This window comes from Drosophila ananassae (assembly GCF_017639315.1).
Source record: "Drosophila ananassae strain 14024-0371.13 chromosome 4 unlocalized genomic scaffold, ASM1763931v2 tig00000071, whole genome shotgun sequence".
In the NCBI taxonomy this organism is placed as follows: Eukaryota; Metazoa; Arthropoda; class Insecta; order Diptera; family Drosophilidae; genus Drosophila; species Drosophila ananassae.
In genome coordinates this window covers 2608960-2636856 of record NW_025319041.1, presented here as the reverse complement: position 1 = coordinate 2636856, position 27897 = coordinate 2608960, and the positions used below count along the sequence as shown (strand labels likewise).

General features: G+C 37.9%; 1 protein-coding gene across 6 annotated transcripts in view; it reads right to left on the bottom strand.

The window, feature by feature from the left end:
• LOC6503310 (synaptotagmin-7) overlaps positions 1–27415 on the bottom strand; it is a 203735-nt gene extending 176320 nt beyond the window's left edge. The window contains exons 1-5 of one of the 6 annotated variants that reach the window (XM_044717821.1): positions 27293–27365; positions 26914–27110; positions 26606–26768; positions 20271–20411; positions 20139–20220 (exon numbers count right to left, since the gene is read on the bottom strand). In XM_044717821.1, coding sequence (XP_044573756.1) covers positions 20139–20220; positions 20271–20411; positions 26606–26766 — 384 coding nt within the window. In that variant the 5' untranslated portion in view covers positions 26767–26768; positions 26914–27110; positions 27293–27365. Of the gene's footprint in view, positions 1–20138; positions 20221–20270; positions 20412–26605; positions 26769–26913; positions 27111–27292 lie in introns of all 6 variants that reach the window. The other 5 variants (XR_006507919.1, XM_044717819.1, XM_001967487.4 and 2 more) reach the window with 5 other exon arrangements.
• Between the last annotated feature and the right edge of the window lie 482 nt (positions 27416–27897).

The following is a 27897-nucleotide window of genomic DNA, read 5'->3' as shown; positions in this document are numbered from 1 at the left end:
TAAGCAGTGGGGGAAAAGATACATGTTTACGCTTAGTGTTTACAAAGTTATAAAACTGCTTCGGATCCTGAGTAAACTGAATCCTGCAGCGGCGAATATAACTCCTATAACATTCTGCGTTATGCACGGTGAAATTGGACCGAGCTACTAAGTAACTAGAATAACTAACTGTACAGCCAGATAATCTATGTTTATTCAAAAGTCTACTTCTTTAAGTTGTTAAGATGCCTTGTACACCAAGGCGGATTCGTTGAAGCGGACGGATATTTCCACGGCACACAAACGTCAAAAAATGAGTTTACAGTGAAATAAAATTTTTGTAATGCTAAGTTTATATCATCGCATGCCAGTAAATCAGACCAATCAAATTCCGAAATTAACTTATTTAATTTCATAAAGTCAGCCTTACGAAAGAAACGAACTTTATGAGATTTAAGTGTAGACTTAAGGTCAATTAAGGAGTTTTTTTCAATTGAAAGCTCAAGAGTGGGATGAAATGGATCCTCAGGGTCAGAAAGGGGCAAAGTTCTGGAAAGAGTAATTCCATCAGGATCAGAAACGAAACATAAGTCCAGCAGCCGACATAAAAAAATTCTAACGTGGCTAATTTGCCCGAGTGACAGGTCAAATATGCCCACAGGGAAGTCGTGGTGGGTGTTAAGCTGTAAAGACGGTGAATTTTCAACATTTGACCATATAAGTTCTGGGATATTAAAGTCACCCAGAGCTATCAGCTGGTCACCATCAGACAGACGATCGAAAACCAAACGAATAGCGGACAAATGTTGCCAGTATGTTGGCGGTTCGGACGAAGGTGGTATGTACGAACAGGTAACAGACAAAGATCGGTCGGACAAAGTGATTTGTGATTTTGATGCAAAGGAATTCAATGTCACCAAACTCTTGTGATTTTACCTCTTCAGAAGGGATTTTGGTGTCTACAGAGATTAACACTCCTCCGCCTCTTCGCAGAGTTCTATCACATCTAAAAGTGGTGTACCTACTAGGAAAAATTTCGGAGCTTAAGATCTCCGGCTTTAACCAAGTTTCTGTAAATACAATAATGTGAGATGTAAAGAAAGAACTATCAGAATACAGTTTGGGAAGTTTACTACGTAACCCTCTTGTATTCTGATAGGTAAGTGTTAGAGAAGACATTAGTTTTTTAAAACAGAGGAAGATGAAGTGGAAGGTTGGTCAGTGGCCGTAACATGTGGGAGTTTTACACCCACAGGTTTGGTTATTTTTTTTTTCACCGTACTTGGCTGATTTTCTTGGACGAAAATATTCTCTGGCCAAAAGCTGGCGGAACAAATCGTCTTGAACATCTTATTTAAATTTTGTAATGTCCACCACCTTTATGTCGACTTTTGTTTTGGCTTTGATGTAAGCCGAGATATCAATCTCAGAAGTATCAGGGGCAAGCCGGGAAACAAAAATATGTTTCGATGGTGGGATCACCTGCAATGGTTTTGGTGCCGCCGCAACTAGTACAGCGGCATCGGGGGTCCGGATGGTTGATTGCCCTGTTTGGTGACTGTTACAGGGGTTTGAATTATTGGGTCTGAGATCACTTGAAGCTATGCCACAGAGGATATATCGGACAATTGCTCATTAATCCTGAGATATTAGCCGAATTTTTCTCAGGTCCGGCCCTTGGGGTGGCCAGAGATATAAGCGGCTGAATAGTTGTCGGCTGAGCAGGCTGAAGATTATTTGCCGCAAGCGCATCACTAAAAGAGGATTTTTTACGCTTTGGAGACTCGTTTATTAGTTGAAGACTACTAAACTGTGTATCGAGCGCACAGAGTTGGTCATTGATTTTTCGAAAACCACTAATCAACTCCTTGAATCCGCTTTTAGTCTGCCTCATGAACGATCTCATTTCGTCCTGAACAGCACGACAACCGTCACAGCAAAAGTGGAGACCAGACCTACGCGAGATTGCATCCGAAACTGAGGCCGTGAACCCGGCACACTTAGCGTGTAAAACGTTTTCACAGAGCCAGCAATGGATGGTAGGCTGGGAAGACGAGATTGTCTTATTGCAAGACTTAAATGCCCAGACCAATTTAAAATCCATAATTATTAAAAATTTAAATAATTAATTTATTAAAAATTGTTAAAATTTCAATAATTAATTTATTAATAATATTGATAAACCTTGTACCACTGTACCAGGGAAACGAAAGGGGGAGATTAAAGAGAGCAGTTAGTGCGAGTTAGTAAAATGCAAAGAATAGAGATAAGAGTCTCTATTGAGCGAGAAATAGGAGCAATAGAATAGAAGCAACACCGTAAGAGATGAAGAAGAAGAGCAGGGCTATGTTTGGAAGAAAAATTTATAAAATTATTATTTTACCTCCAAATATATCACTGCACACGCGAAGCGATACGGATCTATGAATTGCAATATTTTATTTTTTTTTTTTTTTAAGTGAATAGAAATAAACACCGATTGTTTATGCAAATCTAATAAGCAAATTTTATGACATCGCAGTGCGCACAAAAAAAAACACGTCCGTCCGTTTTGAGATAAAGAGAAGAAGTGATCATGCACATAACCTCCTGACACTTAACATCCTGACGAATTGAGTTGTATTCGTCCCAGTAACGTAGTCGTGGGGCTTTGGATCACACAGTCTGATCTTAGTTTATCAACGAACTTTTCGATCAAATTTACATATTGATTATCCAGCCCTCCGAAGAGATCATTCGTGATATAACCAATGATGTTCAGTGCTCCGCGTTTAAGTCATTGTCTTTTATGATGGCCCCGGTCACGTTGCTTATTGGGGAGATGACGACCGGATTAAGGGCTGCCCTTTCCGGTAGTGGGGGTATTGGCAGCCAGGGCCGTCGAGATGGGGGGTCAACCAGGGCAATTGACCCGGGGCTCAGAGGGTTCCGGGGTCCCGGAGGCGGAAAAAAATGAAATTTTAAATGAAAATATAACATCGATGAGAGATTGGGGTAAAAGTATTGATTAAATTGATTGATTAAATGAGAAAAAATGCAACAATTTTTGAAGATTTTTAAGTTTGTGGGTGTCAACCATACAAGTATCGTTATTATGGTAAACATTCTTTGATAGATAGTAGCGGTGATTTTTATAGTGTTTTTTTTTAATGGTTTTTCCCTTCCTTGCTGTTATGGATTGGTAATACTGCCACTGTACCGTACCACGAGATGGTAATGAGTAACGAACCGATTCACTATGATATAGAGTGGTACTTAAAAGTTACCCACTTAGAGTGAAGCTCCCGTCAGAACACGCACTTGAGGCCAGCCAACCAGCACCTCAATTCTCTCACATCAATTTCAGCCTGACCACAGCAACCGACTGTTCAACCGAGAAAGAGCATTGAATAAACCAGGTAAATTTAGTCAGACTCTCTATAGGTTTTTTACCACGACTCCGGGGCCTACCGTTACGCCCGCGAGTTTAAGTTCGACGATAGTGGCCGCATAACGGTCTACAGACGAACACACACCCCACTTCTCATTTTTTCAAGAAAAAGCATCTAGTAGCTTGATCTAAAGGAATCTTACAGCTTATGAAAAGACACATTATCTGCAGTGATATCCTATCCACTCTCCATGGAGCTTAAAACTTATACAACAGCCACAACCTGTTTACCGAAATCCGCCACCTCTGCATCAAAAATGATAGCGAAATTAAGCTACTATTGAGCATTCAGGAATAGATCGAAAAAAGCAGGCTGACAAAGCTGGAAAGTTTGCGTGCCATGTCACTCATAAACAATTATTACTACTACTCCATCACAATTATTAGCTAACCCAACCCAAAGTAGTTACTTTTACTACTAATGTAACCTTATCTGTCTTAGAAAAACGTAAAATTAACATTAAAATTTGAATACCCAGCTATTGTTTAGCTAATTTATAAATGGAAAAAAATTCCGCCAAATAAGGCGATTATTAAAGGAGTTATACGCTAATTATTCAGATTCCTTGTTCCTGTTATTTATTTAAAAGAAATATACAAGAGCAAATAACAAAAATGTTTTTCTGGTAAAACCTATATTTTGAATGATAATTTGGGTGGAAAAGATTATTTAAATTGTTATCGTTCAAGCGATAAACTCCTTAGAAAAACCTTAGAAATTTTTGTAAAAATTTAGTCCTGTAAATTCAAAACCTTTTAGCAAGCCTTCGTTAGCATGGGCACCATAGCAAATAAAACCATATCATAAAGCCAGTTATCATTTTGTCGGGAAATTCTACTGCACCGGTTGTTTTTTGCTCTTTATTATTGTACATTGATTACTAAAAAGGCAAATTTCAGCGAAACCTGATGGAAACATTGTTAGAATTAAATTTTAAATGTTATTTATTTGTTGATCTTTTTGTTTCATTTAAAAATATTGTATTATATGTACACTTGGTTGTTTTTTTTAATTCAATTTTAATAACTATCCGTTTCTAGAGATTTTCCGTAACTAGAGATTTTCTTGCATCATACTTTTGATGTTGTTTTTGAACTTTTTAAATAATTAAACATGAATTTTATATAAATTAAACATTAATTCAGATTTAAACAAAATAAATGTAGAAAATAAAGTTTTCAAGCTTATTAAAAAATTTTTGTTTAGCTCAATGTCCCACACGTCAATGAATGAAACTTATAGTCTGATAAGAAATTCGCTATAATTAGCAATCGCGTTATAAATTTTGCATTTTTGTTTTAATCAATACATTTTAACTCTTTTTAACTTCTCGTTCTCTCTTTATTAACTCTCTATGCCACTGAAATATTGCAAACTGAAAACTTTCGAGATTTTGGGACTTTGCATTGAAATATTTCAAAATGAAAACATTTAGTAAATTTAAATAAATTTAATAACAAACAAGAAAGGAAAGCTAACTTCGGGCGGAGCTGAAGTTTATATACCCTTGCAGTTGAGTCGCAGTCCGCTAGGTGGCGCCACGCATCTTATATTATTAGATATATAGCAGATCGTACATAGTTGGCCGATCCTTATGAAATTTTGCAAATTGAATTATTTTGCCAAAAGAGGAATCCATTGAAACTCCCATCCTTCTAACTTGAAAAACAACGAAGTTATAGCATTTCCGATCGTTCAGTTATATGACAGCTATAGCATATAGACGGCCGATCGTTATAACATTTCGCAGATCATATAAGTTGGACCAAATTAGAATGCACAGAAAGTCCTATCCTTCTAACTTGAAAAACAACAAAGTTATAGTATTTCCGATCAATCAGTTATATGACAGCTATAGGATATAGTTGGCCGATCCTTATGAAATTCGACAAATCAGATTTCAGAATCAGATGTTTCCCAAAATTGAATCTGTACCAAATCCCATCTTTCTAACTTAAAAAACAACAAAGTTATGCCAATTTCGATCGTTCTATGACAGCTATAGGATATAGTCGGCTGATCCTTGTGAAATTTTGTACATAAGATATTTTGGTCAAATATAACATGTGTGGAAAGTCCCAACCCTCTAACTCAAAAAACACCAAAGTTATGGCTTTTCCGATCAATCAGTAAATAGCAGCTATAGGGTATAGTCGACCGATCCCGGCCGTTCCGACTTATATACTGCCTGCAAAGAAGGATGTGTGCAAAGTTTCAACTCGATAGCTCTAAAACTGAGAGACTAGTTTGCGTAGAAACAGACAGACGGACAGGCGGTCAGACGGACAGACGGACATGCGGGAGGTGACAGGAGGTGATCCTGATCAAGAATATATATACTTTATAGGGTCGGAGATGTCTCCTTCACTGCGTTGCACACTTTTGACCAAAATTATAATACCCTCTGCAAGGGTATAAAAACATATTTTTATTGAATTTGAATTTGTCGGTTTCAAAACTACAGCTGCCTACCGCGATCTTATAGGGTAGACTGGAAGGCCAGAGGCCAAAGATAATTTTCTAACGTTCTAACGTTCTAATTATAGTCTAATCTAGAAGTGTGGTGTATGCACATATGAGTTCTTATTAAACAACATAAATATTGAGCGGCATCACTTTTAGCCGAAGTCACAACACTTTGTTGTTATACCCATAATGTACACAAATGCCCAAACCCATTTCATACGTAATGTCATATGCACTCATTGCATTTACCACTCAGAGCCGAGTCAGCATGGTTCCCATGCTGCCACTTATATACATATGTGCATGCATAACTCTCTGCCCGTTTTACATACTGTAACTTTACTTATATATAAAATATATAAAACGGCTGCTCTGCAGCTGCGCCGACAGCTAGCAAGCCTTAGTGTAAGAAAACAAGAGAACATTATAAAAAAAGACACTGAACTGGAAAAGTCGTATCTTTTAATTCTACATGGAGACCGTGACTTCGGTTCAAAAGAACCTGAAGGAAACGTGAACGTCAGAGAAGAACGGCAACAACGAAACGTAACCAGCAATGCGCTGACAACAAAATCACTGAACAACAATTTCGAATGAATTCTAAATGTACGCAAATGCACACATTAAGTGGCTGTTATTTACTAAAATACCGCCTCCCGCGTGGTCGACTGCACAAAAGTTGCAGGCCGAGCTTGATTTTTTAAAAACAAGCTCACAGAGAGACGCCCAATTGCTGAAACTCACTCACACTCACATACCAAATATTTACAAATCGATAACAAAGTTTCAACCACCGCCAGCGAAGAATATACCAGCGCTGGTGAAGACGTGCCCAGCCGACTGCCCTGGACCACTCTACTTTCGCATGCCTGAAATTTTGTACATAAGATATTTTGGTCAAATATAACATGTGTGGAAAGTCCCAACCCTCTAACTCAAAAAACACCAAAGTTATGGCTTTTCCGATCAATCAGTATATAGCAGCTATAGGGTATAGTCGACCGATCCCGGCCGTTCCGACTTATATACTGCCTGCAAAGAAGGATGTGTGCAAAGTTTCAACTCGATAGCTCTAAAACTGAGAGAGCAATTTCGCATGCCTGAAACCCAAGACCAGTGCGAAGACCGCCTGAGCGAGACAGCGAGAGGGGCAAACCGCCATTTTCGCCTACGAAGGAGCGTCAGTGAACCAACCGGCGACGACCAGCTGACGCAGAGGATACGGGTCATCAACGTTCAGATAGCAAACGATGACCAAAAACTGGAGCAACGAAAACCAAAAGTGAATACCGGAGCATGCCTGTAGTTATACATAAAATATAAAACATACAAGCAAACATATAGTACGTAGACAAAATTTTTGTAAAAGCTTGCGGAACCATTTCCGCTTGTTTAGAAGTATAGCGCGTAAAGCTATTCGAAACAATACGTAGGATATATGTAAAAGAAACAAAAAAAATATATAAAAAAGAATAGACGAGGAGTAATTCGATAAGTAAATTTAGTGAGGAAATAGGTGACATTATAATATAACTATAATTATAATTTTATAAAAACAAAAATGGCTATAGTAGACGTTAAGTCAGTGGATTCCATTGCTAAAGTAATAAATAAAGTTGAGCCAAATAACATTGATTTGGAATTTGTAAATATTATCTTATTAATAATTGTTTTTATAATGTGTGACAATTGCTTTTATAAATTATACAAACTTCACAATAAATGTGTGAGAAAAACATATATGAGCCAAGCAAACTTGGACAAAATTTAAAAAAAAGGAGAACCAAGCACACAAACAACAAATATTAATGATGCAAAATATAATAAAATGTTATTAAAAAAAAAAGTAACGACAATGAAATAAAATAAAGAAAATTTGAAACAAAATTTATATATACGCAGCTGGCCAAAACAATAAGATATAGTGTTTATTTGTTTCGATATAACTCGATTTTTATGCAATGCACACCCGCCAATTTTTTTATATTGATAAGTTACAATGTTACACAATTTCTAAAACAAGAATGAAATATAGGAACCTCGTGTATTCAATACTAAGCTTAATTTTCTGCTGGGTGGGCGATTTTGGTCTGGTCAAAATACACCTGTGTATTTGATACATTTTAAAGGATTAAAGCTAGATTCGAGTTAAGATATGTTGGTTTTTATTATTTCCTAGCATATTTAAGTATATCCCAGGAAAAAAAATTCTATAGTTGGGCAAAAAAAAGAGTTGTACTACAGAAAAAAGAAAAATTGCTTTAATTCTGCAAAAGGAAGGATAAAATCTTCGGGAAATCGCTAAAAGACTTGGGCACTCATTATGTTTGGTGCAGAATGCCCTAAAATTCAAGGTATTATTCAAGAAAGGTTTAAGCTTGATATTTCAATACCTAATATTCTTAATACTTCAATAATAATTGAAACTGGTGACGAACCAGAATCAAAAGAAGTTATTATTTTATTTTTTTTTTTTTATTTTAAGCAAATAAGCCATCAACCACTGTACCAACTAAGGTTAATAAAAGGTAGGTAGAGGAGGGAGTTAGTGAAGAGAGCTACGGGAGAGCGCAAGTGTAAAGAAATGCGCGCAAAAAGATAAGAGCAGAATTAACTGCAAAAATTAAAAAGGCAGAGAGTAAAAAAGAAGCAGAGCTATATTTGGATTGCGACTTTTTAATTTTATTAAATGCTCACCCAAATGTGGCACTGCACAAGCGAGTAGCGATACGGGTATAACTTTAATATTAAGACACAATATTAGTAATGAAAACAAAGTGTACACGCAACAAAACTGCTAACCAATATATCAGTAAATACATCAGAGGTTGAGCAAATGACAAAATCTTTAGAAAGTGTGGACGGCCTACCAATTGCGTTAGCCAGAAGTTATTCTACACAGTCTGTAGTTAAGGCAATGGCAACTATACAACCTAATACTGCCCTTTATTTTAAAAATCTCGTGATCGTAATAATAATTACAATAACTACAACAGTTTAAATTATAACAATAATGGACGAGGAAATAGAGGAAACGCAAGAGGCCGTGGCAACTCAAATCGAGGCCACAATAACAGTAACACAAATAATAATTTGAGAGTTGCCCAGAAAAATTTGGAAAACTCTCACCCTTCAGATGTTCAGCAGTAGACAGTTATGCGGTTCATACAATCAATCTTAGCTTAAATCTATTTGTAGATTTTTACAATGTAAAGACGAATTAAAAGCTTGTATTTTTAATAGAAACTGTTTCAGACATATCTCTGTTAAAGGAAAATACTGATATCTTTAATGATATCCAAATCAATAAGAAAATCAATATCCAAGGCATAAGCCAAAATATAATACAGTCGAATGGACTGATTTCAATAGAGATACAGACAGGTAAATACATAATTCCACACGATTTTCATTTAGTAAATTTGCACTTCGCAATACCTTGTGATGGAATAATAGGCATTGATTTCATTAAGAAATCTAATTGCCAGTTAGATTTCAAACCAAGGAAGATTGTCTCATAATGAGACCAAATAATTTCAATTTCCCAATTTATGTTCCAATAACATTCAGCTTTGGTAATAATCCCATTGTTCTATCCCAAGTTGTCCGTAAGATTCATCTATCATCAGATGAAGAAAGAATATTAATACGTAATCAGGAAATTCAACATGGCATTTTTGTTAAGAACACGGTCGCAACAACCAAAAATGCATTTGTCCGATTACTGAATACAACCAGTAATGATCAAATATTAAATATTCACAGTTTAAAATATGAACCACTTTCGAACTATGACATAGTTCACAAAAACCCAGAAAATAGAGATAAAACTTATCTTAATTAGCTAAAAATTTCCAACCACAATTCAAAAACGAATTGACTAATTTATACACCCAGTTTAGTGACGTATTCGGACTCGAAACCGAATTAATCACTACGAACAATTTCTACAAGCAAAAGCTAAGATTGAAGGATGATGAACCAGTTTACATAAAGAATTATAGAAGTCCACATAGTCAGAAAGATCAAATTAATATACAGGTACAAAAATTAATAGACAATAAAATAGTAGAACCGTCTGTATCAGCCTATAATAGCCTGTATTTCTCATGTCTGGACTTAATGTCTGGCTTTCACCAAATTGAACTTAAACAAGAAAGGAAAGCTAACTTCGGGCGGAGCCGAAGTTGATATACCCTTGCAGTTCAGTCGCAGTCCGCTAGGTGGCGCCACGCATCTTATATAATTAGATATATAGCGGATCGTATATAGTCGGCCGATCCTTATGAAATTTGACATATTGAATTATTTTGCACAAAGAGTAATCTGTACCAAGTCCCATCTTTCTAACTTAAAAAACACCAAAGTTATGCCAATTCCGATCGTTCTATGACAGCTATAGAATATAGTCGGCCGATCCTTATGAAATTTTGCACATAAGATATTTTGGTCAAACATAACATGTGTGGAAAGTCCCAACCCTCTAACTTAAAAAACACCAAAGTTATGGCATTTCCGATCAATCAGTTATATGGCAGCTATAGGATATAGTCGACCGATCCCGGCCGTTCCGACTTATGTACTGCCTGCAACAGAAAAAAGGGTGTGTGCAAAGTTTCAACTCGATAGCTTTAAAACTGAGAGACTAGTTTGCGTAGAAACAGACAGACAGACAGACAGACGGACAGACGGACAGACGGACATGGAGGTGATCCTGATCAAGAATATATATACTTTATAGGGTCGGAGATGTCTCCCTCACTGCGTTGCACACTTTTGACCAAAATTATAATACCCTCTGCAAGGGTATAAAAAGGTGCAAGGGATATAACGTCATTTTCAACGAGCAATGGCTCATATCGTTTCACACGATTACCTTCCGGTTTAAAAATAGCGCCTAATTCATTTCAAAGGATGATGACTATTGCATTCTCTGGATTATAACCTTCACAAGCATTCCTTTATATGGATGACTTAATAGTTATAGGTTGTTCCGAAAAAAATATTCCTAAAAACTTAATTGATGTTTTTGAGAAATGAATGGAATACAAAATGCTCATTTTTAATGCATGAAGTCACCTTTTTGGGACATAAATGCACTGATAAAGGAATCTTGCCAGACGACAAAAAATATGACGACTTAAGAATTACCCAGTCCCACAAGATGCGGATAGCGCTAGAAGATTTGTTGCATTTTGCAATTACTATAGACGATTTATCAAAAATTTATCAAAAAAAGGGTGTAAGTAATAAAAGTACAACTGAACAAGAATTGACAGCAATTCATTGGGTAATAACTTATTTCAGACCATATGTTTATGGTAAACACTTCACTGTCAAGACTGATCATAGACCTTTAATTTACCTGTTTTCAATGATTAATCGCTCTAAGCTAACGCGCATGGGACTTAAGCTGGAAGAATATAATTTCACTGTGGAATATCTGAAGAGAAAAGACAACTATGTAGCTGATGCATTATCAAGAATAGCCATGAAAGACCAACAAAATATAACTAGCAATATCAATAAAGTCACTACACGATATCAGAATAGACAGAAAATCCGCGCGAAAAAAAAAATTTTGCCTACGCAATCTTTAGATTCAGCTTATGGGCCCAACGTATATGAAGTCATAAACAATGACGAAGTACGTAAAGTAGTGACATTCAATGTAAAAGATATTTATTTAAACATGGCAGATAAATTACTGCAAGATTCGATGTTAGCGATTTATATACCAATGGAATTCTAGACTTAGGTCAATTTTTCCAAAGGCTTGAACTGCAAGCCGGTAAAAATAAAATCAGCCAACTCAAGGTGGCACCGTTGGAAAATATCTTTGAATATACTTCAATAGATAATTTCAAACTTATGGGCAATAAAATATTGAAAACATTAAGAGTACCGCTACTCAACCCGGTGACCATAATAAATAAACAAAAAAATAAAGAAGCTATTCTGTCTAATTTCCAAGGAGGTCATACTTGTAACGGCTAGGTTTGAAAAGAAGGGATTTAGGAATACGCCATCTAGCGGGGGATAGACGAAACACTCTAGTATTGCCATATGGGAGCTATGAATCACCCATAGGTAGTCAAAATTCGTATGAAGTCTATCGATAACATGACTTATCGAAAGCTGCAGAGTACATATGTATATATGTATATATATACGTATATATGAAACGGACATAACCTTTCGAGCAGCCTTGATGTTCCTCGTGGGTTTCTTTTCGATCTGACCCTCCATAGGAAAGGTACAGCCAGTGAAGTGTTGTTGTAACAAATAAAGTCGGCTAAGATCATAAGATCTGCCTTAAGGCTAAAGTGTGTCTAGAGTCCATGGTCTAAAGATTACACAGGAGGAAAATTCCCTGGCATCTTTTAAACCATCCTGTGGTTCATCTGGGTGAGTGTTTGAGAAAGTGTTTTTTTAGAAGGGTATTGACTCAGGTTTTCACATTTAGGCGGCCTACAAAAAGTTAGAGCCTGCCCCTCCAAATTGTCGGTGTTCCCAAGTCCAGCTAGGCGTTCGAACGCCGCTTTAAGCGCCGTTTCCCTATCTCATTACACTGGGAGAAGGGAAACATTGGAAAAGTGGATTCAGGAGTCTCAGTGCAGCCCATCAGGAGCCGTCAGCAGCATCAAGAATAAATAGGTTAAATTAAAGATTAAAAACGACAAAAACAAGAAGAGCACGAAATAAAATTAATATGTTAAAGTAAAGTTTTAAAAGATTAAAAATATTATATTAAAAATTTTCTTACAGTTTGTTATGTGACGAAATTTTTACTAGTTTTATGCTTAAAGGCAATTAAATAATTTTATAAATAATGTCATGTAAAATTGAATTGCTAAAAATTTCTCTCAGTGCGGCATAAAACGATTAAATATAAACATATATTAAAACACATGCTTTAGAATAAATAGAAAAGAATCAAAACAAGAAAGGAAAGCTAACTTCGGGCGGAGCCGAAGTTTATATACCCTTGCAGTTGAGTCGCAGTCCGCTAGGTGGCGCCACGCATCTTATATTATTAGATATATAGCGGATCGCATATAGTCGGCCGATCCTTATGAAAATTGGCAGATCAGAAGTCCCATCTTTCTAACTTAAAAAACTACAAAGTTATGCCAATTCCGATCGTTCTATGACAGCTATAGGATATAGTCGGCCGATCCTTATGAAATTTTGTTTGATATTTTGGTCAAATTTAACATGTGCGGAAATTCTCAACCCTCTAACTTAAAAAACACCAAAGTTATAGCATTTCCGATCAATCAGTTATATGACAGCTATAGGATATAGTCGACCGATCCCGGTTGTTCCGACTTATATACTATCTGCAAGGAAAAAACGGATGTGTGCAAAGTTTCAACTCGATAGCTTTAAAACTGAGAGACCAGTTTGCGTAGAAACCGACAGACAGACAGACAGACGGACAGACGGACAGACAGACATACGGACAGACAGACAGACGGACAGACGGACATGCTTATATCGACTCAGGAGGTGATCCTGATCAAGAATATATATACTTTATAGGGTCGGAGATGTCTCCTTCACTGCGTTGCACACTTTTGATCAAAATTATAATACCCTCTGCAAGGGTATAAAAAATCTTTCGGTTAATACCTTGTTAATGATATTTCAAAGACCTGTATGCAATTTCATTGAGATCGGATGAGTAGTTCAAGTGAAAGCTTCACAACTGACATTGATAGTTTTGAGCAAAACGCGCTTAAAGGTTTGTGCTCTGCCTATATATATTCTCTATTCTTCGTCCTTCTGCATGGAGCAAACCACCCTCCTTGATAATACAGGAAGCAGGCGATTCAAAGGTATCAGTTCAAGGAAACAGTCGAAACTACCAAAGTGGTAGACCACCGCTTTCAGAAACTACTGACCCCAATCCCAAATTCTGAGCAATGGTCAGTCATGTTCATAGAATAAGCGGTTAGGTGGGGATCACGCACACATAAACAGAAACTCCGTCCATCTCCCGGAGTAGAGTGGTGTAAAAGCTCCCGGTAGACCTAGTAATGAAAGACGCGTAAACTTTTAAAAGCTGTCAGGTGGCAAAATTGCTACATATGTGATGCTCACCTGTCCGTAGCTGGGCGATCCCACGAGGAGATTCCCACTCTGGCCACTATCACCCGATCGCCAGTTGGGCGTAAGGGTAAGCAGAGACTTTTCTTAGATCAACTTTCTCTTCCGGAGACGAACTTTGTTTACCGCGGAGATGGCACCCGGGCGGGAAACTAAAATACACCCAGCAAATTAGATCCTACATTTCGGCGCGACAGCAGAATTCTGCTTGGGCAGAATTTCACGAATGAGAAAGAAGAAAATGGTGTACAAGATCATGGATCCGACCAATTAGCAACCCCTACCGTTACAATTCTACACCCCCGAAAAAGGAACTCTGGCGACCGCGGCCAGAAATGGCTACATGTAACCCATTAGAAAAGGCAATCGCAATCGCGGCAATCAGCTGCCACCCGCATCGCAACCGGAGAAAAAGAATAGCAGTACTCTGCTGGGTTCCATTGACGAGATGGGCGCTATCCTGAAGAATCTGCTGCCGATTGGGTGGGGGTCAGGATATAGTGGACTCGGTGCAGAATCAGGGAGCGGACAGCGCAGAAGTGCTGCTTCAAATGCCTCACATTTGGACACATCGCAGTATTCTGTAAGGAATGGACGGACAGAAGTAGCTGGTTTCTTGAATGCGTTAGTCCTGGGTACAAAGTTGCCACTTGCAAGGCAAAATGTTTTCGTTGAGCAGTCGCCAACCAGTCAGATCAGGCACATCTTGCCGGCAGCAAGAGATGCCTCCTGGGCAAACTGAAGGAAAACAGGAGTACGAGTGGATAAGGGTATGAGGGTAGGTAGATTAACCTCAATCACTGCGAAGTAGCACAAAGCCTACTCGAGAAATACGCGAAGGAGATCTGCATAGACGTAGCCTTAATAAGTGAGCCATTTGAAAAAGCAAGGAGACAAAACAAATCTTGGATTACACGAAAACTGCGGCAATCTGGGTCCTCAGCTTCGTCCAAGCCAAGAAAAATGGCTTTTGGCTTATTAGCTGCTATATACCTCCGCGAGTTACCCTCCAGCAGTTTGGACGCAGTCGAGACGAAGTGGCCAACAAGGTTAGACTTAAAGCCAATGTACAAGTGAGCGGGAACTTCAACGCCTGGGCAATGAATAAGAAATTGCATAGGGGTAAGCCCTCACCAATGCCAGAGGCCGCTCGCTGGAGACTTCTTTAGGTAGACGATGTAAACATAGTCGTCAGAGCAAGAAAAACGCCAGGCTCGAGACGTATTAGGTACAATTGGCGACGCTTCAGCCAGACTTGTCCAGGAACTGAGGGTTGCAGGCACAATCGGAGACTCGGATGGAGGAGCGTAACAAGTTATGCTGGCACTGGAGCAAGCGTGTCGAGCCAGCATGAAGCTTAGCCGCAGCAATCCAGGCCACCATGAGCCGGTCCTTTGGTGGTCGCCAGAAATTGCAGAGGCTCCGAGTTTGAAGTTTCCATCAAAGAGCTAGAAAAACAAGACTACGAGCTCAAGAAGCAGTTATTCGCTGACAAAATGAAAAGACCCTCATAAAGGACGCCATGAAAATATGCTTCCTAGAGATAAGTGACGCGAACAGGATCCGTGGGGAACGGCATACCGGGCGGTTGTCAAGAAAGCTAATCAAACTATGCTAAAATCTTCAGTAACTGCTTAAAAGAGAGCGTAATCCCAAGAAGGTGGAAGGTTCAAAGTATCGTGCTCCTCTCCAAGCCTGGCAAGCCGCCAGAGGATCCATCGTCCTACAGGCCTATATGCCTTATAGACCATGCAGGAAAAGCCCTGGAGCGTTGCGTCTGCCGAAGATTCTAGGACGCTGCCAAAACTCCGCACAGAGCGAATGAACAGGATTAGGGCATTAAGAAGCCTGCACGGAGAACGGGGATTATTGTACCTGGTTAGCTGGTGGATGCGTAGCCAAAAAAAAGTACATGCATCCTCCATGTTCCCGGCCAGAGAGTCCTCCCAATTTGCCATTGGAAGGGTCCAGCTTCTGGAGGATGATCTGGATAAGCAGGCATCCTTGAACCTCGGCATCTGAAACCGAACGCATGAGAGTTCGCATATGACCATTGGATGGGTCAGATAACTCCCGAAGAGTAGCAACAGATGCTGGCTCATCCACTCGCAGCTGGATCGAATACTAAAAAGATTAGGTAAAAAGGCAAGGGCCACAATGATGTGATTATGATATTAATGATAATAATGATATTAGTGTCAATAAAGACCAGCGCTTCCACGGCCTCCAAAGTTTACTCTCGTAGACACGAAATGAGCAACATTTAGGTAAGCTTGGAATGGCTATCAATGGTCGCATCGTCGCCGCTGAATGTTGGCATCAGAGAAGAGATGGCTTGGTGCCTTGGTTCACTCCCGATTTCGCTAAAATTCAAGCATCTTCCAGTTTTCTGACAAATATCATATACTTTTCATCAGAATCATTTGAAAGTAATTTGTGGCGGCCTGGCCCAATATATTCTTTAAATTTATTCAAAACATGTCAATTGAACGATTCAACCTTGAAAAAGAACTCTGGCGACCGCGGCCAGAAATGGCTACATGTAACCCATTAGAAAAGGCAATCACAATTGCGACAATCAGCTGCCACCCGCATCGCAACCGGAGAAAAAGAATAGCAGTACTCTGCTGGGTTCCATTGACGAGATGGGCGCTATCCTGAAGAATCTGCTGCCGATAGGGTGGGGGTCAGGATATAGTGGACTCGGTGCAGAATCAGGGAGCGGACAGCGCAGAAGTGCTGCTTCAAATGCCTCACATTTGGACACATCACAGTATTCTGTAAGGAATGGACGGACAGAAGAAGCTGGTTTCTTGAATGCGTTAATCCTGGGTACAAAGTTGCCACTTGCAAGGCAAAATGTTTTCGTTGAGCAGTCGCCAACCAGTCAGATCAGGCACATGTTGCCGGCAGCAAGAGATGCCTCCTGGGCAAACTGAAGGAAAACAGGAGTACGAGTGGATAAGGGTATGAGGGTAGGTAGATTAACCTCAATCACTGCGAAGTAGCACAAAGCCTACTCGAGAAATACGCGAAGGAGATCTGCATAGACGTAGCCTTAATAAGTGAGCCATTTGAAAAAGCAAGGAGATAAAACAAATCTTGGATTACACGAAAACTGCGGCAATCTGGGTCCTCAGCTTCGTCCAAGCCAAGGAAAATGGCTTTTGGCTTATTAGCTGCTATATACCTCCGCGAGTTACCCTCCAGCAGTTTGGACGCAGTCGAGACGAAGTGGCCAACAAGGTTAGACTTAAAGCCAATGTACAAGGGAGCGGGAACTTCAACACCTGGGCAGAGCAATAGGGGTAAGCCCTCACCAATGCCAGAGGCCGCTCGCTCCTGGAGACTTCTTTAGGTAGACGATGTAAACATCGTCGTCAGAGCAAGAAAAACGCCAGGCTCGAGACGTATTAGGTACAATTGGCGACGCTTCAGCCAGATTTGTCCAGGAACTGAGGGTTGCAGGCACAATCGGAGACGCGGATGGAGGAGCGTAACAAGTTATGCTGGCACTGGAGCAAGCGTGTCGAGCCAGCATGAAGCTTAGCCGCAGCAATCCAGGCCACCATGAGCCGGTCCTTTGGTGGTCGCCAGAAATTGCAGAGGCTCCGAGTTTGAAGTTTCCATCAAAGAGCTAGAAAATCAAGACTACGAGCTCAAGAAGCAGTTATTCGCTGACAAAATGAAAAGACCCTCATAAAGGACGCCATGAAAATATGCTTACTAGAGATAAGTGACGCGAACAGGATCCGGGGGGAACGGCATACCGGGCGGTTGTCAAGAAAGCTAATCAAACTATGCTAAAATCTTCAGTAACTGCTTAAAAGAGAGCGTAATCCCAAGAAGGTGGAAGGTTCAAAGTATCGTGCTCCTCTCCAAGCCTGGCAAGCCGCCAGAGGATCCATCGTCCTACAGGCCTATATGCCTTATAGACCATGCAGGAAAAGCCCTGGAGCGTTGCGTCTGCCGAAGATTCTAGGACGCTGCCAAAACTCCGCACAGAGCGAATGAACAGGATTAGGGCATTAAGAAGCCTGCACGGAGAACGGGGATTATTGTACCTGGTTAGCTGGTGGATGCGTAGCCAAAAAAAAGTACATGCATCCTCCATGTTCCCGGCCAGAGAGTCCTCCCAATTTGCCATTGGAAGGGTCCAGCTTCTGGAGGATGATCTGGATAAGCAGGCATCCTTGAACCTCGGCATCTGAAACCGAACGCATGAGAGTTCGCATATGACCATTGGATGGGTCAGATAACTCCCGAAGAGTAGCAACAGATGCTGGCTCATCCACTCGCAGCTGGATCGAATACTAAAGAGATTAGGTAAAAAGGCAAGGGCCACAATGATGTGATTATGATATTAATGATAATAATGATATTAGTGTCAATAAAGACCAGCGCTTCCACGGCCTCCAAAGTTTACTCTCGTAGACACGAAATGAGCAACATTTAGGTAAGCTTGGAATGGCTATTAATGGTCGCATCGTCGCCGCTGAATGTTGGCATCAGAGAAGAGATGGCTTGGTGCCTTGGTTCACTCCCGATTTCGCTAAAATTCAAGCATCTGCCAGTTTTCTGACAAATATCATATACTTTTCATCAGAATCATTTGAAAGTAATTTGTGGCGGCCTGGCCCAATATATTCTTTAAATTTATTCAAAACATGTCAATTGAACGATTCAACCCCGAACCGCTTAAGCCTGAAAGTTGTTGAAAATACTGGTTATTTTATATTCAACATTTTTGGATAATGCTATCGATACATTGATAATTTTTAAACTCGCTTAAATTTTTTTTAAATAGTCTGATGGATTTTATGAAGGTACCCAAAGCAACTCTCTTGATTAGGTTCACTATAAACCACACTATAAAAGGGAAAGCTAACTTCTGGCAGAGACGAAGTAGATATACCGTTGCAGTTAAGTAGCAGCTTAGATTCTTAGATATATATCGGATCATGTATAGTTGGCCGATCTTTATAAAAATTGAATGATAAAATAAGTTTTCTAAAAATGGCATTCTCGGTCAATCAGTTATATTGCATCCTTAGGATATAGTAGACCAATCCCAGCCGTTCCGATTCTACTACTAAAAAAAGGATTTGTCCAAAGTTTGAAGTCGATAGCTTAAAAGTGAGAAAACTAGTTCGAGTAAAACCAGATTGACGGGCATGCTCATATCGACTTAGGAGGTGATCTTGATCTAGAATATATGTATATACATTATTCTTCATATATTCAGCGTGCATAAAAAAGAGGACCGACGGATATGCTCAAATCGACTTATAAGGTGATCCGTTACTGCGTTGTATATTTTCACATTAATACCCTCGCAAGGAAAAAATACCCTGAAACAAGAAAGGAAAGCTAACTTCGGGCGGAGCCGAAGTTGATATACCCTTGCAGTTCAGTCGCAGTCCGCTAGGTGGCGCCACCCATCTTATGTTATTAGATATATAGCGGATCGTTTATAGTCGGCCGATCCTTATGAAAATTGGCAGATCAGATTGTTTTCCCCAAAATAGAATCTGTACCAAATCCCATCTTTCTATCTTATAAAACACCAAAGTTATGCCAATTCCGATCGTTCTATGACATAGGATAGGATATAGTATAGGATAGTATAGCATAGGATATAGTCGGCCGATCCTTATGAAATTTTGTACATAAGATATGTGGGTCAAATATAACATGTGTGGAAAGTCCCAACCCTCTAACTTAAAAAACACCAAAGTTATGGCATTTCCGATCAATCAGTTATATGGCAGCTATAGGATATAGTTGACCGATCCCGGCCGTTCCGACTTATATACTGCCTGCAAAGGAAAAGAGGGTGTGTGCAAAGTTTCATCTCGATAGCTTTAAAACTGAGAGACTAGTTTGCGTAGAAACAGACAGACAGACAGACGGACATACGGACAGACGGACATGCTCATATCGACTCAGGAGGTGATCCTGATCAAGAATATATATACTTTATAGGGTCGGAGATGTCTCCTTCACTGCGTTGCACACTTTTGACCAAAATTATAATACCCTCTGCAAGGGTATAAAAAATCTACTAAAAATACAAATTTAAAATTATCTCAAAATGTTCTTTAAAAATATAGACATTATTGAATGTTATTCATATTTTTATGTACATACTGTCGCATCTTTTGTTGTGCTATCACTTAAATTTCCAGCATGAGACATATTTAGTGGCTTTGAGGGTTGCGCCGTTGAGCTGCTTAATAAAAAAAGCTTAATTAATTGGTTTTAAATAGTCCTTCTACATACCCAATTAAAGGTGTTCTTAGGCTTAAAAATCCATTTAACTTTTTGTTGATGTTGTTTTGAAGCTGATTTGTAGAAGCCGGAGTCATCGGAATTTGTGGTTTTATTGGTGGATTTCCGGTGTCAGTGATATCCTGTGCAGCTCTGGAAGTTTTCAATTCAAATGTAGTATTTTTTATACCCTTGCAGAGGGTGTAATAATTTTGGTCAAAAGTATGCAACGCAGTGAGCCACTTAATTAAAAAACCTTTATATCGCTTTTAATGAATTTTCATTTACAAAACATTAAATTTGTATGTTTGTTTCATATTAAACAGATCTTGATTAATCGAATTGCTTGTCGGCCTCCTAAGCCATTATTGTTATCTTTACTAATTATATGCCTTTATTGTAGCATAAGCGTGTTTTCGGAATGTACGCATCCTTGTTCCAAAATCATTATTAACTCGCCTTATCATTCACGGTCGGTTCATAGGGCATGCATTGTTACCGATAAGGCTTTCACGCAGTAAGTAATATGTAAGTTTACTGTACATATTATATTAAAAACGTCATTGGGGAACGAGACACCCCTTGTTATATACTAGACATCTGCATGAGTGGCAAAAAAACCACATTCAAATGCACAATGCTAAAAATGAGTTGAGTGAATTTGAGAGCAAAACCAACATGATGTGAGAGGGTTGGATCTCTTACGCCTACTCATTCGCACAATCATTTGGTAGAAGGAAAAGAATTGAGTGAATTGAGAACGTTAAAAATAGAGACGTTTCATTCAAATGATTCAAGTTGTAAATGTAAATAAAAGGAAATAAAAACAAATTAAATGCAGCGAATTTTTATCTAATTTAAATTGGAATGCAAAAACATTATTTTGTTAATATTTTCAAAGTTAGTGGCTATTTGACAACGATTCTCTGTTATCAAATTTCTTACGTTTGAAATGGTCCGTTCCGAAGCCGCGCTGATCACTGGAATGCAAAATATTTTGCAGCTTGTTTTGTGCAATAGCGGAAAAAATTGCTTATTTAAATGCCACCAAGCTAAAGCATTAAAATCAGGAGTGTATGCAACCTTAATATTGGAATATCCAGAAATTTCTTGTTCCACCTTGTCCTGTATTGTCTCAAATTTGAGGACATCGAAATAATCGGCAAATTCATCATCTATTAACTGGGCTTCATTATTGTTGAGGTCAGAATTGTCTTGAAGAAATTGACTCATAATAATTTTGCAATCATTAATAATGGTCTCTTTCTCAGTTTGTGAGAATTGAATTAGTTTGTTAGTTGGGGGAAAAAGGAACAAAGCTATGTTATGGTATTTTGACAAATTTGGAGTGCCCGAATGATAAGAAACAACTCAAAGGATTCGGGTATACATGACATTGACATATTTCTCATTTCACTTTTCGTTTCGTTCATTCCATGTCATTTCGTTTGACGTCTCAAATTACGAGAGGAACCTATGCTTACATTCATACAATTTCATTTCATTTCCAGCATTCCACTCACTCCATTCTATTCGATTCGAATGTACTCTATTAGACGTATGTTATGAATGTAATCATGCAGATGTCTATTATATACCTTATAAAGCTTACATTATGAATCTCACATATATTTTTTCCATTTCCTATGAAGTTTTAAGCTTAGCTCTTTTGTATAATTAGATCTTTTAGAAAATCCCACTCGATACCCTCTCGACGCCATAATGGCTAGGATGGAGGCAATGTTTGAGCGTATGATGAAGAAAGTAATGAGCCAAATGACTCTAATAATCACTATCTGGAATGCCAATGGTCTTGTTAGATGAAGGCCAGAAGTTGAACTCTACTGCAAGACTCATCAAGCCTATATTCTACTTATATCCGAGACTCCGAGACTATATCCTTACCCTATGCGCATATGACATAATGCTCTCCCCCAGACGACCAGGATTTTGTAATGCTCGTAGACTGCCTCGGCCCCAAATTCAAAATTGGATTAGACTTTAACGCCAAACACCAATTGGGGCTCCAGAATCAGGAACCCAAAGAGCCAGGCACCACACAGGCCAATTCTTTCCCGCAACTTGAGCTGTCATGCAAGAGGCGCATCCACTTGGATTGGCTTGGCTTGGACTGTGCTATTTTTTTCTCATTTCAATTTCTCATGTTATTCTTTAACTCAACTTTCAAATTTCTTCATCAACTATTTCATTCATCATTGTGCTTGATGCATAATAAGGATTTAAGTTTTTCTGCACTTAATGAACTTCGCTTTCAGTCAGTACACAATAAAGTATCCGAAAAGCCCTTTCGACAAGGCTGACATTCAGGATCGACATGCTTTGCCATTAGGTGTCTTTTAAAATTGGTTGCATCGAACCCAGCTAAATTCAATCCTGATGCACTTTTTTAATTGGCTCGCAACCCATTCCTATTAGAAATACCAGTTAAAACGAAAAAAACGAAGTTTTGAAGAACATAAAAGGCAAGATGAACATCACGAAAAAACAAAGTGTAAATCAAATTGACATATATCAAAATGACTTTTATTTTGCAAACTGACATATATAATTGACATATATCATATTGACATATATCAAAATGACTTTTATTTTGCAAACTGTCAGTCAAAGGGTCAGTAAATAACCTAATCAAATTAAAAAAACAAGAAAGGAAAGCTAACTTCGGGCGGAGCCGAAGTTTATATACCCTTACAGTTGAGTCGCAGTCCGCTAAGTGGCGCCACACATCTTATATTATTAGATATATAGCGGATCGCATATAGTCGGCCGATCCTTATGAAATTTTCGAATTATTTTGCCAAAAGAGGAACCCATTGAAACTCCCATCCTTCTAACTTGAAAAACAACGAAGCTATGGCACTTCCGATTAATCAGTTATATGGCAGCTATAGGATATAGACGGCCGATCCTTATGAAATTTGGCAGATCGGATAAGTTAGCCCAAATTAGAATACATAGAAAGATAGAATACATCCCATTCTTCTATCTTGAAAAACAACGAAGTTATAGCATTTCCGATCAATCAGTTATATGGCAGCTATAGGATATAGTCGACCGATCCCGACCGTTCCGACTTATGTACTACCTGCAAGAAAAAGAAGGATGTGTGCAAAGTTTCAACTCGATAGCTTTAAAACTGAAACTGAGGACGGAGGGACAGACGGATCGACTCAGGAGGTGATCCTGATCAAGAATATATATACTTTATAGGGTCGGAGATGACTCCTTCACTGCGTTGTACACTTTTGACCAAAATTATAATACCCTCTGCAAGGGTATTATTAGGCTGGGCTCGTAGTACATTCGATTCCTGGAGCCGTTTCTGAAAGACTGAAAGTTAGCGATCAGATGCGGATAGACCACTTCTGGACTCAGAGAGGTTCACGCTGGAGACTCTCAATGCAGCGTTCTTGGATCCCTGCTACAAAACGTGTACACGGCTGACCTCCAAGTGCTCCAGAACTCCAAACATTAGCCAACCTGCGTAGGCGACACCGCGTTCCTGACTGCCGCTGACAGCGCCATTGAGGCAGCTGCTATCATTCAAACTCAGCAATTGGCAGAAACGATGGAACATCGCTGTCAACAACGATAAATCCACTACCACAACCTTTTCTCTCCGTCCAAGCAACTGCCCTTCGGTCAGACTCAACAACGCAGATAGACACATTCAAGTACTTGGGTTTAAAGTTGGACAGGAGGCTTACTTGGAAGTCTTAAATAGTCAAGAAGCGCAAAAAGGGCAACGAACGCCTTAAATCTTTTTACTGGCTTATCCGAAGAAGGTACAAACTGCGCAGATCCTTAAATCTCCAATTATACAAAGCCATCATATGACCAATCTGGCAGCATCACACTGTGGAGAACTGCGGCCAAAACAAATGCTATCAATACCATCCAAATGGTCACTTTCAAAAAGTGACGGAACGCCCGCGGGCGCTATGACACTGGGCGTTATGCCATGCACCCCAACTACGTTGATTTGTTTTCATTGGATAATGGTAATAGTACTGGTAATGTAGTAGTAGTAATGGTAATAGGTTCGGGATCTCTTAGTTGTCCCCTTTATGCCAGCGATGTTCATGGCTAAAGACGCCTCGTCATTTAACCTCAAGAGGATCTAATATCTCCTCGTTAAGGAAATGATCATTTGTTTTTTGTAAATATAGATATTCAATTATTTAAAGGACAGGCGATAGTTATAGTTAGTAATACTTTAAATGTAAGGATAAACACTAAATCTCTTTTTATTAACTCCATAGATGTTGACATTACAGAAAGTGGAAAAATTAAAAACTTTTCCAAAAATGTTTCTATGTTCAAAAAAAATCTCTTGCAATGTCAGCAGGTTCTGTAAAACTTTACAGATTTTGGTGGTCCTTCTGACGGGAGCAGCACGCTGAGGATAGTTTAAGCACCGCGCTTGTGGGCACTGAGTAATGGACCTAGTTCGGTTGTCGTTCAAGACTGTCTTTATTATGGAGAAGGTATTATAAGATCTATTATATGATCAGATAATTTCATACATCTGTTATGGCTGAACTATGTCAATTTTACTCAAATTACTCGCAGATAGGTCAATTTTACAATGTTAAAGAAAGTACGTTCAAGGTAAACTTGATTTGCCTTGCTAATCTTTACTACATCTACATACAACTATCTATCATACAACTACATCTTTAATACCTACGCAGTAGAAGTTTGTTTCAAATGTATATTAAAAAAATTTAATATATAAATATATATTCTTTAATATAAAAAACATTACTTGTTTGAATGTAAACGTTTTTTTTAGGAAAAGTGTATTATCTACGCAGTAGATTTTTGTTTCCAATTTGTCTCCGAAAATTGCATCTTTCCGCAGTGCCCGTTCCGGAAACTTTTTTGAAAAAGATTTGATGCTAAACTGTTCTAGGGGAAAATTAATGAGGAGTGCTACAGAAATTGTTTCGGCCGAAAACTCCTAAATTTCATTTAACTCTGAAACAGCCTACTGCGTCTACAAATTGTAAACTAATTGATTTGGAGGTGATTCAGTTGACATTTTGCAGAAAAAAGGTTTTGTGAAATTTTCAGGTCAGAAAGCAGTATAATTTTAGAGTTGTCAAGTAACTTTTATTTCCGAAGCCCCAATTTGAATATTAAATTAAAAGAAATCAGTGATTAAACACATAATTTACCTTTTAAAACTAACGAAATACCTTTTAAATTGTTTTTAAAATCCTTGATTCTTTTTTTTGATTAAAAGGAGTCAGTAATTATTCACATAAATTAACTTTTAAAATTAATGAAGAAACAATTCAAAATCTATGGTTCATAGAAATTTAAATGGTGCTAATCAACCGCTTTTAATCTTACCTAATCAGAGTTTTTCAAACAGGGTTTTCGATTTGGCCTTAAGTCCAGTGTCGCCAGTACGCCTAATGCCTTACAAGATAATTTTTAACCTCTTTGGATACCTCTTTTGGCCCTTTTTTATGACTTTGTTTTGACAAAATTTTTACTGAACCTCTTTATTGCTGTCTGCGGACACAAGGGTCTCGATCCAGTCTCTAGACTGGGTTTCCTTCAGCCGAAAAATCAGAATTAATCATATGTATGAGTTTGGATTCTGATCTGTCGGCTGAAGGAAACCCAGTCGAGAGACTGGATCGAGACCCTTGTGTCCGCAGTCAGCAATTTCGGGTACTGCATCACCCCAACAAACAAATTACTCCCAAACGCTTCGTCGGTGATTCAAAATTGTTCCAAATCATTTACTCGGATCGAACAGTTCGCTCCGTTCACGTGAAGCAAACTTTAATATCATTACTCAGAATGAACAAATCAAAAGTAATTCGTGCAGTTTTCTGGCAGCTGCCTTTGAAAATCTTTTTGATAAAGATTTTATCTATTTAAGAAATTCCTATAAAAACAGGTTAAGATATAAATATATTATAAGATTTACATATATCCGATATAATATCTGAAAAATATCGTAGAAAGTTTGGCGATCCTTATGGGAACTTTAAATTGTGTGTGCAAAATCCTCAGGAAGTGATCCTGATCATTTAACTTAACTTTATGACCTAGATCCCGTTCCGACTAATAAACAAATCTGCAAACAAAAGAAGTTTCAAATCGACAGCTTCAAAACTGAGAGACTAGTTTTCGTAGAAACAGGCTGACGGTCATGCTCATATCGACTCAGGAGGTGATTCTGATCTAGAATGTATATATATATAGAGTCGGAGATGTCTCCTTTACTGCGTTGCATACTTGTAACCAAAATTATAATACCATCTGCAAGGGTATAAAAAACAAAAATATCGTTAGTTTTAACTTACCTAAGACTGTAACTACTTGACTCCTCATCTTCATTTGGCTCAATAAACTGCAATTGGGATCTTTTGTGCCTCCACCACAAATATCCTCCAGCCAAAAAAAGAGAAATTGCTATGATTAAACCCAATATAGCAAGACAAGCTATTAGAATTACACTAGCCATATCTGCAAAATGTAACGTATATTATATGAAGTCGACTAAAATTCTTATGCAAGATTTTAATATGACTTTAATGCATTATAGTCGTTATTATTGAATTATTTTTTAGTTTTAAAAATATTTCTATAATATTCCAATTGTTAGGCTTACTTTATTATTATTATAATATTTAATAATTATAATGCTTGATTCTGAATTTTTTGTAAAGAATATTAAATGTTTTTCTCTGACAAATTCCTCCGTGCAAAGTTTCTACCTATTGACAAACTATTAAATTTTTCACATTTTCAGTTTATAAAATATATTTATATATATTTTTTATTATGAGAACCGTAACTGGATTATATCTATAATTGTTTTTTCAGTAAAAAATCATTAGATTGAAAACGTTTGGAGTGCCCGAACCGGAGTTTGTTAGCTAAAATACAATTTTTTGCATGGAGTATTCAAATGCTTTTTTAACTAATTTCTGTTAAAAATTTATTAAGCGTATTTTTATGTATATGTGAGAGAAAATTTTGTTCTTTACAATTTTTTTAAACAATTTTTTTGTATAAGTTTACTTGGAACTACCAATGCCACTGAAAACAAATTGAATACATTTTTATATAAGAGTAGAAAAAGTTTATGTTCCTCAAAAGCTTGTTCCGTGCGCATGACTATTTCTCACCCTTAATCGAAATACTTTTTGTCTATGTGATGAAATCTATTATACCATTTTTATAAATCCTAACATAATATTTTTTTCTTTCATAAAAATATGGCTTTCAACCTTTATATAAGTATTAACTTATATAAAAGCTTTTTTATTTTTTTATATAAATATTTAGCTGTTATATAAATAGCCGTCGATAAATATGCCGATAAGAGGTTCAGTATACTATGGACAATTTTCATAATTTTTCGGAATGAATGAACAATTACGCATGTAAAATATCAAATTCTTATTTTAAATTTATTGTCAAATTTATATTTTTTTACGTTTGTTAAGCTTCTAAAAAAAACTTTGTTCAATTCTTTGTACAGAATTTACAGGAATTTCTACATAAATAATAATAAAAAATATATTTGACAACTATATTTTTTCTTTTAAACAAAAATTTTTGATTTTATTGATTTCTTCTTTAAAAATTA